This window comes from Toxorhynchites rutilus, chromosome 1, assembly GCF_029784135.1.
Source record: "Toxorhynchites rutilus septentrionalis strain SRP chromosome 1, ASM2978413v1, whole genome shotgun sequence".
In the NCBI taxonomy this organism is placed as follows: Eukaryota; Metazoa; Arthropoda; class Insecta; order Diptera; family Culicidae; genus Toxorhynchites; species Toxorhynchites rutilus.
Window position 1 is genome coordinate 205004219 of NC_073744.1, and position 19943 is coordinate 205024161.

The 19943-nt window shown below is 38.4% G+C and overlaps 1 protein-coding gene across 1 annotated transcript in view; it reads right to left on the reverse strand.

Annotated features, from left to right (window-relative positions):
• Positions 1-1595: 1595 nt before the first annotated feature.
• LOC129761384 (nuclear factor 1 C-type) overlaps positions 1596-19943 on the reverse strand; it is a 37761-nt gene continuing 19413 nt past the window's right edge. Inside the window, exons 5-7 of the mRNA XM_055759106.1 lie at positions 18702-18893; positions 18460-18637; positions 1596-11002 (exon numbers count right to left, since the gene is read on the reverse strand). Of these exons, the coding sequence (XP_055615081.1) occupies positions 10764-11002; positions 18460-18637; positions 18702-18893 (609 nt within the window). The 3' untranslated portion in view covers positions 1596-10763. The remainder of the gene's footprint in view (positions 11003-18459; positions 18638-18701; positions 18894-19943) is intronic.

Here is a 19943-nt window from a genome sequence, read left to right on the forward strand (position 1 = left end):
GCGCGCGGAGATTATAAAATATCAAATAGGATTACTGCTGTATCTTTAGCTGGTTTGTCATGACTGCGTTCGCTCGCATCGTCTCCGCTTAAGAGGATTTACTATGCCAAACGGATCGCTACCGCACTCGAGAGTTGAAATTAATTTTCTTCCTATCGTCAGGTAACCACCGCCAGAGCGGAAGAAGGGAACGGGAGAAGTCGAGAGGATTAAGTTGTTCAGGAAGCCGGAAGTAAATAGGCACAACGGTAAGGGGCAGATGGAGTGGGAATCGAGACGAATGTCGCCATCGTTACCACCAACAGGTAGTAGAGGCAGCCAGACTCGAGACTGATTCGTTGATACCCGGATTTGGCTGATTAAATGCTATTGTTCCGGGGTGTTGTACCTTCTAGCAGAGGGATATTTAGCGTTAATTTAATGGTAATGGATTAATCTTATTGAATGGTTCATTGAATGTATGTTACTTCCACTCTACAAATTAGCAAGTAGACAAAGGGAATTTTCGGAATAATCATTTTCACATATGTTTCGGACAAACATCTATACAATATGTATTGACAATCTGAATAACATAAATAAACGAAGATAAGAGTCAGTTTGGAACCCGAATAAAGTTGTAGCTGGCCTCCATAAGGCCAGAAGCGCTTCACGCTAGATGCTCCATGAAAAGTAAACAACGAAAAATTGAAAGTACATATTAGAATATGAGTAAAAATAAATATCCTGGAAAATAAATCCTGTGAATGAGAAAAAGGCTGTAAAGATAATCTGAAAAATAACAGTTCAAATACAAGAATATATCCAACAGACACATTATGAACCCATCAGTCTCTTTAGAACCAAAATTGTCAGTAGCTCATTTTCATATGGAACATAACAAACAATAGAATAAATATGTGAACTTTCAAGCAATAATAAGATCCCACCTTGCGTGATGCTCCACAACTCCGACGAGGTGAAAACACCCGTCGGCGCGATGAAGTCGTAGGAGAAAGCTTTACTACTGCCCTTCGAAAATTTCCGCGTAGTGCTGTGGGACTTTTCCGCTTGGTTTTCCTCATCACTTCGGGACAGGGACGATGTGATGCCGTTTGCCAGTTGATGTGGTGGTGGGTTTACATTTGCGGCGGATGCAACGTGCAACGAAGAAAGGAAAAAGAAAGCAAGAAAGAAAGGGAAAAAAAAGTAAAGCTATGATCAAAATTTTCGCTCCGAAAACAGCTATTGTTAGAAAATGAATCAAAAAATGAGTTGGTAAAACGCTTCCACTATAAACTACCACAAAAAGAAAACACTAAGCTGGTGGAGGGTATGTGTGAAACTGAAAGGCCAGTTTGTTTTTCTCTCTCTTGCTTTAATAACATTTTCTTTTGTCGCCGTCGAGATGAGTCAATCCGATGAGCAGCATCGTTCTCGTGTGGGACATCATTATTGTTTCGAAAAACGATAATCAAACAAAACAAGTAAACAAATTTGCAGCTCAAAACACTAAACGATCTGCTAAGTGAAACAAACAAAAAGTCGGTTGCGGTGTTGTGCAAAGTGTACGTGGTGTGAATCAAGGGAAAATAAACTTACCTGAAACCTGTGCGAAGAGAAAACAAAAGAGAAAGGATTTTATAGACTTTGCCTATGAGAGAGAGAGAGCGCTACGGGGGGAAATGGGCGGGGATGATTGAAAGTTTGCTGAGGGGACAGCGGAGGATTAGTTTTAAGTGCAGCAATACCGCTGACAGCGGGTATATACTGTCGAACACGCTTCCGACATCGGCTACTACGGTTCTATGATTTTGACACGTTGTGTTGTGTTGCAGGACATGGCCTACTGCAAACCAAACACAGTGCAACTTCTCTACAGAATAATTCAAGACTCGCGAAAAAATCAGGTTTCAAATAAACAGTGCCGTAATTCATGAACATATGAACAAAAGTCGGTTATCAACGTGGAAATACTTTAAAAATGGGTGTAAAAAAATGAGTGGGTTATATCTATGATATAACCGCAAGGTTCACGTGGAACTACCTTAGCTTAGCAATCATTCGTTTGTATTGATTAAATTCTTGATTGATTGAAACAGTTTCCAAATTCAATTGAGTTCAAGAGCAAATATCTCTGTGAGTGAAAAAAATGAACAAATGCCGTGTAAAGTCAATTCATTTATTGTGATTGATTGTTCTTCGTTACAAGTAAATTTAATGACGGACCTTTTACGTTTGGTATGATGACTAGAACAAAATATATGTACGGAAGAATTATCAAACGTTTGATGAACCAGCCTAAGGTTGAAAATCTTTCCAATAAAGACAAAAAAAAATTATCAAACGATTATTTTATTTTACATTTCCCTCTGAAGTTTACATCCCAAAAGTGTACATACTTCTCGAATCTCGAATTTGCTTGAAACTGGGAAGTTCATTCGCTTCTAGTGGCTGCACGATTTTCCCAGGTTCCTAAGTTTAGAAGATCATGTTAGGACAGACATATTCCACTCTGCACAAAGGCAAGCGAGGACAAAAGTACTCGCAGTTTGCATTTATTTGCAGAGCCGATTTCCCCAGAAACCTGCGTAGAAATATTCCCTATCAAGTGATGCAAACATCTCTCCTATCCAGTACGAAATGTTCGAGCTATAAGCATTCGAAATCTTTCATTTTTTCCTGCATGTTCTGTGTTTAGGTTTTCATTTTACCCTCCATATATTCCGGTTAGATCTAAATAAAATCTAAATATGTAAAATGTCACGAAAAAATGAAAGATTACAAACTCGACTAAAAATTAGCGGAGTGAAGTGCTATATCGAAAATCTTATCTTCGTTATAAATTAGTACCTGGAGATGAAATAAAAGTTTTTAAGCTATTAAGCTATTATTATTACAACATGTTTCTAGTTTTGGAACCTTCAAATAATATTATATTGTGCGGTAGGTAAAACTATCCGGTAATGAAAGAAAAATTTCTTGTGCTTTCAAAGTTTAGCGGACAAAGATAGAAACAAACAGATAACAAATCCAATTAGCGCCATCATTCGGTTTTCGTTTGATACATAGAACACATAGAACAGAATGAATGAAAGGTCACGTTTTCGTCTCTGATAGTCAATATTATAAAGAATAGTGATCGCTCAGAAAGTCGATAGCTGGTTTCGGAAAATAAAAAAAAGGAATTTTTTTTCCACAAATTACAAATAAAGGGGGCAATTATAAGATTTTATACGGTCTTAATAGTCTATTTACATTTTGCAAATACAGTGACGATCATCTTCGTTTACATCTAGTTTTTCGGAAAATAAGAAATAAGATTAAAGGTTCAGTTCGTTCCAGGTTCGTCGTTTCAGTTCAGTTAATTTTGAAAAGAGGTTAGGTAATCAAAACCGTAATATATTGTATGCGGCGAAAAGTCGGTTGACTTTTGGGCAATGGATAGTTCAAGAACTGAAAATCATGATTTGAGCGTTCATCAAGTACATAATTGCGAGGAATCTGGTTCATTTTTTAAAACATTTAAAAATTACATCAGCTCATTTGAAGGAAAAAACGTAACTGGAATCAAAACTGACGAAACCGGATAACTTTCATACCATGTTCGAACGTTTCTGTTGCTCAAAATCCGTCATAGATGATGATTGGAAGACCCTCGACGCTCCAAATATACTACACTTTGATAAAATTTCATAATGCATGGATAAGCCGGCAACTATTTTGTGAACGGCCGTTTCAATAATTGATAACTGAAACGCGCGCTGTTGTGGGGATGAAATTTTCTCTGATAATACATAGTATGATTTTTTTTTTTGCTCAACCACTGAACAGATCACTGGAGAAAAACATTAGAAGATGTAGTATCTTGCCTGTTTGAGTCGTGGCAGCACATTTTGTTAACCACAATCATCAAATTTTGAAAGCCAATAAGTATGGAACAAAACAATTGTTTAGTTGAGGCATATGAAATTTCTGGAAATTTCTTTTTTTTGCCTTTTTAAGCCTACTTAGCATGCATTAGATCGAATAACTTTTGCACAGGTTAGGTCGTATATTAATTCGTATCAAATCATACTCGTATGAAATATCATCAAAGTATGCGTCATGCGAACCTGAAATCGTATAAAATGCAAAAACACGATTTTCGATATCATTGATGGGTTTTTTCGGATGATACGAATAAATTGAAGTGTTCGTGTATTTTGGTAAGTGTTCAAGGTATATTTGAAGATGTATTTTCCATTTTTTGAGTGCACGAATAATGAGTATGACGCTGTTGACAGCGTCATAATGCTGTTCGTAAATCGGTACCTTGCTGGTGCTATCTGTTCTGAAGCAACGGGGTGTCGCAGAACGAATTACAATGAATATTTTGAAACTTTAGGACAATACCTAAAGCGCTACATAGGGGTTTTTAAAAATTCAGAAAAATTGCCAAACCGGCAGCCATTTTTGTTAAAAATTAGGTATTTTTCATGAAAAATCTCTAAATAGCGATTTTGGAAAAAAAAACCCAAAAAAATTAGATATAAAAAAACGGCTATGTAACGCCTTAGATAATTCATTTTTACATGCTGATAAAATATTTCAGACCAATCGGTCGAGTAGATCCTGAGATATCGATACCACCAGTTGAAATAACATGGTTTCGAGAAAAACGCGTTTCAATATTCGTACAACAATACAATTTTCCCTTGAGGTGGCTTCATACTTTTGGCTGTAACTTTCCAACGAAATCAAATATCGAAAAATCCTTTTAGGACAACATTTCTGAGGGCATAAGCTTTCCGAAAATCAATTAAAAACAGATAGTTGTTTCAAGTTTCCGCTGAATATGAGAATATGACATTGTGTAGTGGATATTTGTAGAATCAGTTCGAAGAAGATGAATAAAAGTGATATTTTTGTGCGTCCTTTTCACTCTCTCACCTTCATAGTAACAAACAAAATTTTCATTGTTTTCGCGATAAATTGTCGATTATTTCGACGCTCACAGTATCGGTGTAAAATTAAGCAACATTTCATTGAAAATTCTGCTATTTTAGAGGACTAAGAGTACGACTGGAAATAAGTCACAATGCAATTGTCATCTTTTAAAAAACAATCATTTACAAAATGTCATCAGTAATTATTTTTGAGAAAATTTGAGAAAAAACAGTGAAATTAAGCAAAATTTCATTGAAAATTCTGCTTTTCAGAGGACTAAGAGTACAACTGTTCTCTGGACATTTTTGCCCCTTAAATGATGAAAATAATTTACCATTGCTGCTTGATGACAATTGCCATCTTTTAGAAAACAATCATTTACAAAATGTCATCAGCAATTAGGCTCGTAACATCATGAAACTGTGAGTTATTTAATCATTGTTTTGTTTCTTCCATACACATTCCATATTGAATAACACCATATGTTGTGTACTAAATCAAGTATATTTTGCCTACTGCTCCACCTCATATGTACCTCATTGGAATGAAATGTAGGGAATTGTTCAAATTTTCATTAAAAAAATGCCTTTTTAAAATTATGTTGAACATTTTTTGTTTCAAATTAAAATATTTTTTTTTTAATTTTTTTTAAATTTTCTAAAATTCGTTTTTTTTTTAATTTTCTAAAAATTACCAAAAGCAACAGTGTCTGTATGGAAGACTTCCTGGTTGTATGGACTATGCATATAATTTTAGTTCAAAATTTTAAAAAAGATTATTTTTTTTTGAGAAAAACTAATTTTAATTTTCAAAATATTTTTTTAAAAATTTGTGTGCTTTTTTTTATTAAAGCTTGAACAATTTCCTACATTTCATTATCTGACCAATGTTCTGTAGTGCTTATAGTTTTTGAGTTAATTTTTTTTTTTTAATTTTAAGATTTTTAAAGTTTTTTTTAAACTTCTTCTTCTTCTTCTTCTTCTTCAATGGCACTAACGTTCCTAGAGGAACTTCGCCGTCTCAACGTAGTATTACTTGCGTCATTTTTATTAGTACTTAGTTGAGATTTCTATGCCAAATAACACGCCTTGAATGCATTCTGAGTGGCAAGCTCTAGAATACGCGTGATCACAGTGCAAGTCGGAGGAAATTTCATTGACGAAAAATTCCCCCGACCAGAACGGGAATCGAACCCGAACACCCGGCATGTTAGTTATGACGCTAACCACTCGGCCAAGGGAGCACAAAATTTTAATCAGAGAATGATTTAAGACTTTTATGAAAATACAAAAAATATATACAAAAATTACACAGAAAAAAGAAATATTTTCAAAATTGATATTTATTTTCCACCTTCTAGTTGAATTTTTTCATCATTATTCACTAACTCTTCCCAAACAGCATCACAATAAAGTTATTTGACCTATTTTTCTGAGTTCTTTATTATGCTTCGATACAACGTAAAATTTTTGAAGTGAAATGTACGTTATATCAAAGTTTCCCTGTATATCAGTATAACGAGCATCGTTGGGTTAAATTGCATATCAGTGTAACAAGCATCGTAATATCGTTATATATTGCTTTATATGTGCATATATGTCGTATTATATACACTCGACAAAAAATAGAGGAACAGAGTGCGAAGTCGTAAATTTTGAGTGATTTTTTTATATGCTGTAACTTCGTGAAAAATCAACGCATATCGATGGAATGTATATTATTTTGAAGATATAACTCTCAGGTATCAGAATACTTTACGTACACTTTTTTTATCTTAGTGTGTATGGGTGTAGTGGGCGACAATATCGGGAATAAATGAAAAATCGAATTCAAATCGGTTTCAAAAAAAGGCCAAAAACAGGATTTTTATTGTGCTTTACAAAATATAGTGGATTTTCTGCAAATATCACAGTAATTTTTAATGTTTGCATACAAATTTTTAGCCTAATACATTCCCTTAACATCTGTAAACATTTCATAGCCATTTTTCGTTAGCCGATTTTTCAAAGTTTGGAGTAAATTAGAGGAGCATATAATCGCAAATCGTACCAGAAGTACAAAATACTACGCGACTCTCAAAACGAACGATTCATAACTTTCGGTTTCATGTGTTCATTCTGTCAAATATATACCAGGAATTTGTCGGCTATTTTTTATATGGATAACTTTATTGATCAAAGATATTGTGTGAAATTTTGTGTTGCACAAACGTTCAAAATGTTGCAGAATGCATTTGGTGACTCAACTCAACACTAGTGTATGAATGGTAAAAGGCATAGAGAGGAGCGAATTGCCACGTCCAGGACGAACTCTTCAACTGATGAAAATCTCGACAAAATAAAAGGAATGGTGCTCGGAAATCGTCATTTAGGTTTGAGAGAGCAAGCCCGTGAATTGAATATCTCTCAAGACATCGTTTGCCATATTTTGGTTGATGTTTTGGGCCTAACAAAAGTCGCAGCACTACTAGTGCCAAACCAGCTCAATTTTCTTCTGAAATCCTATCGCAATCAACTGGCTGAAGACACGCTTGAACGATCAAATTCTGATCCCACCGAAACCGAAAAACAAACTTCGTCAAAGTCGATCAAAGTGAAGTTAATGCTTTCCTAATGTTTTCTTCGATGTTCGTGGTTGTCCATTCGAAATTTCTCACGGATGACAGTAAATAGCCTTCCGTTGATCAATAAAGAATATTTGCGTTATGATGCGTTTGAGAGAGAAAATTCGTCCTAAACAGCCCGATTTGTGGCAGAATATTATTTGAATTTTGCACCAGTTCATCGATCGATCATTGTGAACGAATTTTTCCTCCAGATATGACCCCGTGAGAGCTTTTCCTAAAAACGAATCCGGTACGTAAACTGAAAGCAATCCGGTTTCGTCGGATTTCATACCGTCTAGTGGAGAGTGTTCGTGTATTATTGCATCACATGCGCACATTGTTGTTGTTTTACGCGCTGTCGATGTTATATTGGAGTGGATGCCATAGTGTTGTGTGTGTTTTGTTTATTTGAAATGTGTTATAATAGTTGTGGGAGGATGGGGAAAAAGTAATCCATTATTTTTGCGTAAAATTCAAAACTATATTTAAGACATTTAGGATTGTTCGATTTGGGCCAAATATGCACGGTGCACCCGTGGCCGAGTGGTTAGCGTCTCACATTATCATGCCGGGTGTTCGGGTTCGATTCCCGTTCTGGCCGGGGGGATTTTTCGTCAAAGAAATTTCCTTCGACTTGCACTGTGGTCACGCGTATTCTAGAGCTTGCCCCTCGGAATACATTCAAGGCGTGTTATTTGGCTAACGAAATCTCAACTAAGTATTAATAAATTACGCCAGTTAATGCATACGTTAAGACGGCAAAAGTTCCACAGGGAACGTTAACGCCATTCAAGTCAATTCAATGCACGGTTTGGTTTGTTGCCATTTTAAATGTAGCTCCATAATAACTCTTTCATAAAGGTTTACTTTCTTATCACTCAGGAAATTTTGCAATGCGAAAATAAGGTAGTAGTCGCTTGGTGCCAGGCCGGATTATATGGTGGATGGTTTAGACTTCCCAACTCAGCTCCCGGAGTTTCTGTTGGCCAATTCTGTCCGTTTCTCGTCAACAGCTAGCTTCAAACGGTCCAGTTCTTGACAGTACAGTGCTGAATTTAGTGTTCAGCCATTCGGAAGCAACTCATAATAAATTATTCCTTTCAAGTCGCACCAAATACACAGTAGAACCTTCCTGGCCGTTAGACCTGCTTTGGCTACCGTTTGAGCGGCTCCACAACGCTTTTACCACGATCGTTTTCACACAATATTGTCGTATGTGACGCATTTCTCATCCCTATTCACTATCCCTTTCAGAAATGGGTCGATTTCATTCAGTTTGACCAAGGCTTCGCAGATGGAAATTCGATCCATCGTGTTTTTTCTGTAAATTGGTGTGACACCCAAACACCGAGCTTCTTTGTGAATCCAGCAAATGGTTTAAAACTTTTTTATGGTCGATCTTTGAAGATCTTGGTCGAAGTACAATTTTCGATCACTACTCGCAGCCGTATTTCAGTGATAATGTGAAGAATGTTGTCCTCCAAGGTGTTAATCGTATGCAGTTTCTCGGTGTACCGTACAGACTTCACATAACCCCAAAAAATAGTCCAACAGTTTAAAATCGCAGGCCAATTTATCGGTCCATTATGCGAATTTATTCACTGTCAATAAATTCATTATGGGACGCGCAGTGTGGCATGTTGCACCGTCTTGTTTGAATCTCAGCTCCTCCACCTTCACTCTCTTATGGTACAAAATAGTCGAGATCACTACCGTGTAACCGTGTAGTCAGGATGAGTTTTTCACATGGGAAAATACAGTATGAGATGTTATCAAAATAGACTTAGAGGCGAGGTTCACATAAAGTTTTTCTCGAAGTTCCCACACGACACAATGAAAAAAAAATACATGGCGGAAAAATGGAAATTATAAAAACAAAAGGGTTAAGATTACATCTATCTCTAAAACGATCCCTACACGAATAATTCGAGAGCGTTCATTGCTTCCGAATCACCAAAACAATATCAGTGAACAGCTGATCGACCAAACTCGACTGTCGAATCGCCTGGGAAAGATCAACTCACTTTCCGTTTCGCAAACTTATCGATCCAGTTCTTGGAAGTTCACTCTTCAACAAATTTAACATATTTTTGTTCCAATATTTGCGACACACAGAAAAATGAATCCGAACTTAACACCTTACAGAAGATCCTCCCCAGCTGATCATATTCGACTTGAATTCACCGCAGAGCAAACAAAAAAAAAACGGGAAAAGAGTTGAGCAAATTTTACCATTCCATGCTTGGAGTTCAAGCGATCGAATTTCAGTCCTACAAACCCATTATGCCGAGAATCGATCGATAGCGGTCCTACGGATCCTCTCACTCTTCACCTCTATCATCGTTTCCTTTTGTTCGTGTCCGAACACACCACAAGAACGAAGGCTATTATGTTTATTGATCCGGTAAATATTGTTATTCATTGCCGTTTTTCGAAACAGAAAAGAAGCAAATCGATAAGTTCTTTTTCTCACATTTCAATTGCTTCTCAAACAACAACCAGCTCTTCCGTTGACCAGCGTATCAGAATCTTGGGTCAGACAGCATGGGAACAATATGACTGGTAAGAAAGCGGAGAAAAAAAACACAACAAAACAAATCAACCACTTTGGAGTGGCTTTTTGAGGTCCAAACAGAAAAAAATGGGAAAACAAAGCATTGACCCATTACAAAAGCCTCAAGACGACCGAAGGAGTAGAGAAGTAGCATCACTTCTCCCCCACAAAGCTTTATCTTTGGTGGATAATGCAAAAGAAAAGAAACTTTTTTTTTCGGGAAAAGATAATAACAAAGGATGGTTACTTAATATAAATTTATTCTGTGCCCCGCTAACCAACGTCTACTTGGTGGTGGTGTTGCATAAACAAGATCACACATATCTGAACAAAAAAGATGCCAAATCATACCCGTTGGAAAGAGGGCCCACAAATAAAAACAATCCCAAATCCACCATTGATACCGTATACTTTGGATCCTTTGTGCCGCCTTCGGCGTCGGCATCAACGAAACTAGAGGGAACGGGCGGCGATGGAGATGATGATGATTTGATGATTCAATAGAGCACTATTAGACGACTATCGGACATCTAAAAAGCCAAGTCGATCCTAGCAGGCCGAATTGTTAGCAGTCGTCGCACGACACGTCTATCCTCTGTCCTGTCTATCTGTTTTCCCCCCGTCCTGGCATGGCCTGCCACGATGATGACCAGCCGAAAGAATTATTTGTATTCACGCGGCGTTGTTGATGTTTTGCTACAGTGATCTTCCCAAACACAAAGGGCAGGCTCGCAACGCAACTTGTTTGGCCACACCTCCTGGCCCGTGTCCACATGGCCGACTAAATTCATTCCACTCACTTAAGGGAGATACATTTGTAGCTGTTATCGATTTCTTGTAATCTAGCTGTGGCGGCGGCTCTTCGCAGTAATTGTGTACCACATGACGGTCGGGCACTGGACAGGTTAATTGGATGCGATGCATTTCCGCTGGGGCTGTTTGGCAATTCGAGGGGCAGAATATTTTAGAGCACTCGACTTATAATGTTCAAATGGTAAGGGGAATTTCTGAACGAAGTGGAGAAACGGATAACTTTAAGTAGATGTTAATTTGCGATATCAAAGGAAGGAACGACCTCAACGAGTACACTCTAACAATAAATACATTGTTTTAGGATCCCCAAAAGTAATACAAACAGCGTGCATTTGTCATAAAATCTGATAATCCGCTTTACAAATTATGTATATTTTTTAAGAAATAAAATAACATAAAATAACTGGATATTCACCGTAAACTCGATGTGTCAAATATTGTTTTTTTTTGTCTTTCATTGAAATCGATAATTTTGCAGGTCTTATATTCAACTCATCATCCATTCAAATTGATGTCGTATTTGTCATTTGACTGAATGGATGCAGTTTGGCATGCTCCATTTTTTTGGCACCAAACTATAAATTTGTCAGGTTATGTCAGAAAAGACAACCAACCTCATGCTCTAGAAAAAGCAGTCACATCTTCTAAAGGCATTCTTTTAGATTTTTCAATTAATTTCAACTTCCTGGGTTGTAGTTGCGGAAGTTTCGAGAACGTATCTTTTCAGCCAGCAGCAAAGAGTACATGCCAAAAGAGGAACTTTTTCAAGAATGAGAAAAAGTCGGACACCTCTGGATGGCCTTCATGGGCAAAACCCAAAACTTATTGGCGGAGTTTACTGCTTCGAGCAGTAGCATCTCCTACCATACCCAATTCGATACCTAATGTTTTGTATGGTTCCACACCCAACTCATTCTTATTTCCTGTCTGTAAAGACGTCTACACTAGATCCAAAACTCTATCCATTCCAGCCGATTCTTCCAGTTTCAGCACATCAATCGCTGTGGACTGTGGACAACACCGCAAAAACCAAAATTTGTTCTCTGCATCGTTACTGCTATGTCCTCTTTGATATTCAACAACAAAAGTGGAAGACTGGATTCCATCAACCAATATAACTGTTTGTTTATCGTTTCTACTGAAACGATTCATTCCAAAGTTGATGTGAATAAATCTTTCCATATTTCTCTATCGTATAAACAAATAAAAAAATTACAATTTTTTATCTCCACAATTCTTAAAATTTGAAACGTTCAAAATAGCAATTTATTTTTTCAAACGCATGTCATTTTGTCAAAAAAAATGGACTAGTGGAATAGATAGCCTTTTTCTTAAAAAAAAATGACACATCTGCCAATTATTTGAATTCTATTCGCATACATCCAATCTCGTCGCATAGAAATATTGAACGAAAACTGAAAACATGTGAACGTTGAAAAATCATAACTTAAAAACGATAAAAAACACATCTCTAATTTTTGGATACCTTAGGTAAAAAAAAATCTCAGCTCTCAAGAAAACATATAAAAAATATAGCATCCTTGGTCCCGAAACCATGTAGACTATAAAAAAACTAATACAATCAATAATTACGAAATCAAAATTCATTTTTTTTCCGGAAGTCTAATATTTTTCAAAAAAAAGTCTCTAACTGGCTTTAATTTTAAGTGTCGATCATCTGAATCGGTCCAGTAGATCAAAAGTTGGAGAAAAGAGGCAAAAAATGATTTTTCGAACCATCGGTTAACTCTGAAAAATCATAACTCAGAAACGAAAGGAAAACGCCACTCTGGTTTCGACATATGTTATGTGAAAAATCCTCAGCTTTTCAGCCATTGGTCCCGAGACTACGAAAACAATACAAAACGAATACAATCAATAATGACGAGAGCAGAATTTGAACTTTCTGCAGTATTTTTTATAGTATTTTTTCAAGCTTTAATTTGATATATCGATCATCTGAATCGGTTTAGTAGTTCAAAAGTTACGATTTTTTTTTTAAAGTCATTCCGGCCAGAAGACGTACTTCCCATCCGCGTGATGCTCGTTCAGGAACGGCAGCAGGATTTTATCGAGGCACTCTTCTCGATAGATTTGTTGGTTGATTGCCAGACCGCTTGGCTTAAACCAAGGCTGTGAAATGCCCCGGTCGGATATGGCGATGTACAACATAACCTTTTTTCCAAACTTGCGCTTGAACTTGTATTCCACTTCAGGCGGTGTGGATGACTTGTCGCTGGAGTAGTAATTATCATTTCCTGGAATATGCGTTTTGAACAGCGGAAAATAGCTTTCGTCGTCCAGAACGAAAGACGTCCCGCGGTATTTTTTGGTCATCTACCGACACTGTGATTTAACCGTCTCAATCTGCTCCTCCGTGTACTCCGGCGACCTCGTCTTCTTCCTGCAGACGATTCCTTCCATCTTGAGGATCCGATGGATCAATACGTCGGAGCAGCCATATTTCCGACTGGCGTCACGCAGGCTGGTTGCGTCCTTGTTGTCAAACAGCTTCTTTAACGATGTCTTCCTCTGCTTCGTCATTATCGTCACCGGACGACCACTTCCGACCTTCCGCCCTACGTTCAGGGAACCCAGGATATACCGATATACCGTACTGACAGGTACATTTTCTTCCTTAAAATGTGCCACCGTGAACTTTTTTCCTTGCTGGAAATGCGTTTCGTAGAACCGTACAATGCGTTCGCGGAGCACGTGCTGTTTCGACACCATCTTTGCTTTGACTAAATTCAAACTAGCAAAACCAAACACGCCTACTGTTTCTAGGGAGCCCAAAGAGCAATTTTTTTGGAGAAAGAAAATTTTACGCTCTTTATTTGAGTTACTGAAAGGTATTGAAAAAATTCTCATTTTTTATTTAACACCCGTTAATAGCGTTTCAAGTTACCGAAACTTCACGAGCCCCAGGTCATTGAAAATTACCATAACTGTAACGAGTTGTATGGCCGACCGTTTACCTTAGTAGATATCGATTATTTCGAACCGAGATCGGTCAAAAGAGGTCGCAGTCTCTTGAAAAGGTGGGTCACCTTTTTTCCGTGTTTTACTGTTAGAGCTATTCAGCTGGAGATTGTGCATTCCCTCAAGACAGAGATGGAGTCTGTCGAACCAATTGAGATTTGTCATAGGACTAATGGTTGAACTGTTCTGGAAGAGATGGCAAAGGAGTACTGGCCAACCATGCGAGTGGGAGATTTTGTGGTCCTTGTGGAGAGAAATATTCACAACGAATTGATTAGAGGTCGCTTAATCTCGGCGGGGACAGGATGCGATGACCGCGTGCGAAAAGCCGTCCTCAAGACAAATGACGGAATTCTTCGTCGTCCCGTGTGCAAGGTGGCTGTGCTGGGCGCGCAAAAACGGTTTTGGATATCAATGTAATTCTTTATTCATGTGAAAGTACATTTGATGCCATTATGTATGGAACTCGATTTATTTTGCATGGTCACCACGGACACGCTTGACGCTGAACCCAATTTTCGACGGTTTTCAAGCATAAATCGGCCGACACTGCTGCAATTTCACGTTCGATATTCGTACGAAGTTCATCAACCGTCGCTGGCTTGTTGGCATAAACCATAGACTTGATGTAGCCCCACAAGAAATAGTCTAACGGCGTTAAATCTTGGTTTTTAATAAATCGACTGTTAAATTCGCTGTGTGGCTTGTGGTGCCGTCCTGTTGAAACCACATATTGTCCAAGTCATCCAATTCAGACCAATAATATCCGGTTATCATTGAGCGGCAGCGATTCCCATTCACAGTAACTTGCCGGTCTTGATCATCACGGCAGAAGTACGGCCCAATGACGCCTCCCGACCATAAACCGCACCAAACCGTAATTGTTTCGGGATGCAATGGTGACTCATGGAGTTCGTGTGGATTGCCGCCTTACCAATAGCGCATATTTTGCTTATTGTTGCTCAGCCCAATTCACGAACATACGACGCTTCTGGTGGTCAATCAGCTTCAGTTCTTGCGTCAATTTGATCTTAAAAGTTGGTAGGCCAAGATCTATTCGCAAAATTCAACACAACGAAATCACAGAGGTGTCCAACGTTTGAAAACGACGTGTGAGAGACTGATTTGGGTCTCCCTCAATTGATGCGATAGCGGCAGCAATATTCTCGACACTACGGTCACTTCTTTGTCTCACTGCCACGGGAACATTTTGTACTGTGTCTGTGGATTCAAATTTTTCTACTAGACGCTCAATAGTTGATCTGGCAGGACGATTATGACGACCATAAATTGGACGTAGCGCTTATAAAGTTGAGGCCATTAACTCCGAATTTCGGTAGTTCATTTTAATAATCACGTCTCGTTGTTGGATCTTATATCTTTCCATTATGAAATGGCAAAGCTTACTGAAGAGAAATGTCAAGAGAGCGGGAAAAAATATGGCGTTGTTTGCTGTGCCTATCGGTCTATTTTGTATTTTTTCCCAATTGAAATACCCGTTATAACCTACGATATTCTGCAACTTGCTCGATGATAATGCTAATACTAGAGTCAGTTATGGCAGCCTTGACTGTTGACCTACAGATGACACAATTTTGTCAATTGTACATATTGTGTTTGAATCTTCACAATCTTTCTTTACCTTTTTGGACATAGAATCGCGGAACTCCTGCCATTTTAGCCGTGTTTCTCGATGATAGCTGCGGGTTCCGTTTGAAAAAAGCAACCATTTTCGGATGAGTTTTAGGATTAGATGGCCTTCGACTTTTTGGTCACTCCCGGGTCTCCTGTCGATGGTGAGACAGTCTCCAAAACGTTTCTAGACAAAACATACTGTAGATTTGACATAATTCAATAGTTCAGCCGAATCACGGGCGAACAGTCCGTGATTTTCATTGCGAGCGCGCAGGATTAATTTGCGACACGCCTGTTCTGGTGACGCCATGATGTAAACAAATAAATTTACCCTGACAACCGATGCCTGCTATGATACACTCTTCACGTAATTCTGTGAAGCGGACGCGCAACCATCTCACCAAGCCTCCTATACAATCGGCTGTTGTTCGAATACAATCGAATTAAAAATAATGAAAAATTGCGAAATGTCTCTTAGTGATGACTTACCCGATTCAATATGAAACGCAAAATATGTGTGTGAGGATTAGAAATTTTCTTTTCTGTAGATTGTACCATCTATCCAAGCGTCACTCAGTGTGTTCGATGTGCAATTTGGCTGCTTCAGGTCAATCACGGAGAGTAAAAACGAAATCTACAATTTACCCTCTGTAGATCAAAGCATCAGTTGTTTTCTGTTATTCAGAAAGTGATATTTCCATCAAATCAAAAGTAGTCCATCAAAAGTAGTTGTTTGAATAAATTAAAATCTCATAATCAATCGGAAGGATAATTCTTCATGATAAAAAAACCAACAAATGTTGGAAAATGTTCAACTGTGTTCATGTTAAAAATGGTACCTCTACAAAAAAAATGGTTTGAATTGAAAGAGTCCTTTAAATGAAACTATGTTCCTTAATGTGTGAACCTACTCTGGAAAGACGAAAAAATCGTTTTTTTTTTTCAGTTTCGCGAGGCTTATATATTCTTAATTTAGACAGTTTATTTTTACGTGCTAAAAACTAATATCAGCAAGGATCGGTCCACTAGATTCTGGGAAAAAATGGTACCACCAGCAAGGAACCCACGCGCCCAGCCAAAAGCATGATAATCACTGTATTGGTACACCCAAAGTTAATTTTTAGCACATGTTCTGGCATCCCGATTTATTACATTAAATAAGCTGAAAGATAACATAAAATGTTCTACTCCCTAATACATGTATATCATTTGTATAATATATATGCTAGAGCCAACATGAGGGAGCGAAACAGGAGACACATTTAAATGAAAGCATGTGAAAGCTTTTCGTATAGTTTGCCAAATACACGGCCCAGACAGAGAAAGATATATTCTCGTTCCAACTTCATTTTATGATGAGGTGTAATATTATCACGCTCCTTTATAATAGCGCTGGCAGCTATATGGAATATTTTAAAATAGCTCATTATTTGCGCATTTGATTCTCATGCACAGGAAATGACATCTTTTCTGCCAAAGATGGCATGTTTTCTACCAACGCTAGTTTGGGTGTATCCAGTAAATAAAAAATACAGATTTAAATACGGTTATTTTTCGGCTTTGTGCTCTTTTCTGTGAAGCAATAGGGGCTTAAAAATATTTAAAGACGTTCAGCATACTTTTTGGGTGTAATTTTGTAATGTTCCTAACAAACCGTATATCGATACGCTTTGTGTCGCGAAAACGAAGTGTTAGGTTTCCATTAACTTTTTTGTGTGTGCCAAATTGAGGCCCGGAAAGAGAACAACACATTTATTGTCATTTTCAACTATGCAGAATCTCGTAATTTTAACGAGACAAATGTCGAGTTCACTAATACTGAAACATTGAGTTCATTTGTAACTGTACCCTGTTATAGAGGAATAAAATGGATGCTCACAAAGAAAATCGCTAACTCAGTGAAGTAATGTAATATTTCTCCACCAACGTTCCAAATCAACGATATCCGACATCATTTCTAGGCACAAGATCACCGAAAGCATTGAAAATGGACGAAGGAGTAGCTGCAAATCGGTTCGTTCGAAGGTAAACGAAAGGTATTCATGATGTAAATAGACAAAATAACAGATCGAATAAACCACCAGAAAAAAATTAAAAATGTATTTTATTCGCTGTTCAACGAAAATTACGCCAGTATCCGATGTAATTCATACAATTCAGGGCACTGTGTAAGAACACTATCATTATTAGTTTTTCGTCTGTCGTTGTGATATGGCAGAAATTCAGAAGGATCAAAATCAACCCGTTGGGAATGTCAACTGGTACTTGATAGAACTAACAACGCCAACTACGATATGACTTCGGCGCGATATTGAGAAAAGGTTTTTTTTCTGAATATTCAAAACTTTCCGTCAAAATTTTCCAATTTTCCAATAAAAAAGAACGAAAACGAACACAAAATAGGTAACTCAAATTGAATGGGATGACAGTTTGATTTTTTTTAATAAGATATGACGGCGAGCTGAACAAAATCGATCATTTGGCGCAAAAAATAAATCAACTGAGGCAGTTTTGTTTTTCTTGAATTTGAATTCTCCGAAAGCTGATGAAATCGCGCACTTTCTTCTTCTTCACCATCAGACGATGAACCGCACTTAAGAAAAACCTTTCCAGGCGGTGTTTATACACGTACACCCATCGACAACAATGCGCTTTTAATGTGTTGTTTCTGTGTGCTATCGGACGTATTTCATCGCCCGACAAAAGATTTTGCCCAATCATCTAAACACAGTCTCGATATCTCGAGAGAATCTTTTTGATGATCCGTCAGGAGATCAAAGTGAAGAGGCTTTTTCCAGAGAAACAACTGACCACCATTCTCGGTGGTAGGGAATGAAACAAAAATTATCAAGAAAAACAAAGTAAAACACATCGTAAATCCGGTTTTCATTTTGGGCTGACAGGAAGAAATAACAGAAAAAAACGGCTTCAGCCTTTGATACGACAGTCCAATGATACTTACATTTAATGAAGTTGGCCAGATAGAGATCTAACTCCTTAATTAATACTTGTATGTGATACGGATTGATGCACAGGCTGGGACTGGTACAGAAACAGGCCTTCTCGAGCCGCTCGCCGTCGGTACTTTCCAGGGGGATCGCTTTGAACAGGATGACCATCACCAGATCCAAGCGCCAGACCTGCGGAATAAAACGGAAACATAAGCTAGGAGTGGAAGAAAAATCCCGGTTCGCTTTGACTCACCTTGTCCGCTTGCCGGAGACAATCTATTCGGCGCATTTTTCCCTTTTGGTCCGGATTGGACAGAATGCACATTGAGGTTTTCTTCTTTGAGATGCAGTGCACAAAGTTCTCCCGGCTATCGTGGGTGATGTCCTTGCGCAGTTTCCCCAACAGTCGGGCGGCCCACTTTTGCTTCGTTTCCGGATTCTCGTTCTGGGCGGTGATTACAGGGTCGGTTGCATTACGGAGGCGAGAAGAAGAAGCACGAAACAAAAGCAAGTGAAACTTCCTGTCTACATAACTGACCGTTATTGCAATGCATTCGTGGTAGAAATATGCGTACGTGCGAGAAATGCATCATCCGGAAGGAATTCCGAAATCAACCTGCAGCAGAGAGAAGACTGCTGGCAAAAGCAATAAACCACGTCCAAATCACCCTTCATCATTTGTAACAAACTTTGATGCTCGAATAGCTCGAAACGCATCTACATAAACACCCGTCAAATCCGACAGATAATCGGTTCGTTCGGTTTCCAACCGAAGGGGGAAAGCCAACATCAACAACAACTCAATTCGCCAGGGACTTTTGCATGAAAATTACCACATTTCGGCGCACAATTAGACCGCCCTGACGCGGCGCTCGATGCCCTCGGGCTATCATATGCACGTGGCATCGGGTTTCCCCCACCACTCCCCCTCTGCCCTTTCGTGGCAGAAGAAAACGCGAATTATTACTTTTCGGTTGGCTTCCCAAGTTTTGCCAAGCTCCTATTCGAGAAAGAGAGAGGGGTGGAACATTATCCGGTGATTAGTGATTGTTGTATTGAATTAATTTGCGGGTTGCTGCGCGGCCAGGGTTGGTACCCGGCGGTCTCACACAGTATTCCTCACAAAAGATAAGGTGATTATCTTGTTATTGTTTGGGTGGTATTAATATTTCATATGTTTTCATCGTCGGATGGTGACGTTTTTTGTGCGGTGCTCGTTCCACGATAACAATATGATCAAAGACACCCCACATCCTACGGAGATGATAACTTTTGGGATTTCCCGGCGAGTTTATCCGCTATCTGCTTTTGATCAGTTATTGATTTACAACGCCTATGAACTACTTGAAATTATGACTATTTGAAGCATGGCCAACTTTGGATGTAAATAACAAAAATTTCAATGCCTGCTACGAAAAATACGTGCTGCGTGCATTAAGGAGGAATGTGGTTATAGCACTAATTCTTAACTAGCTGGCCCGGCAAACGTTGTTCT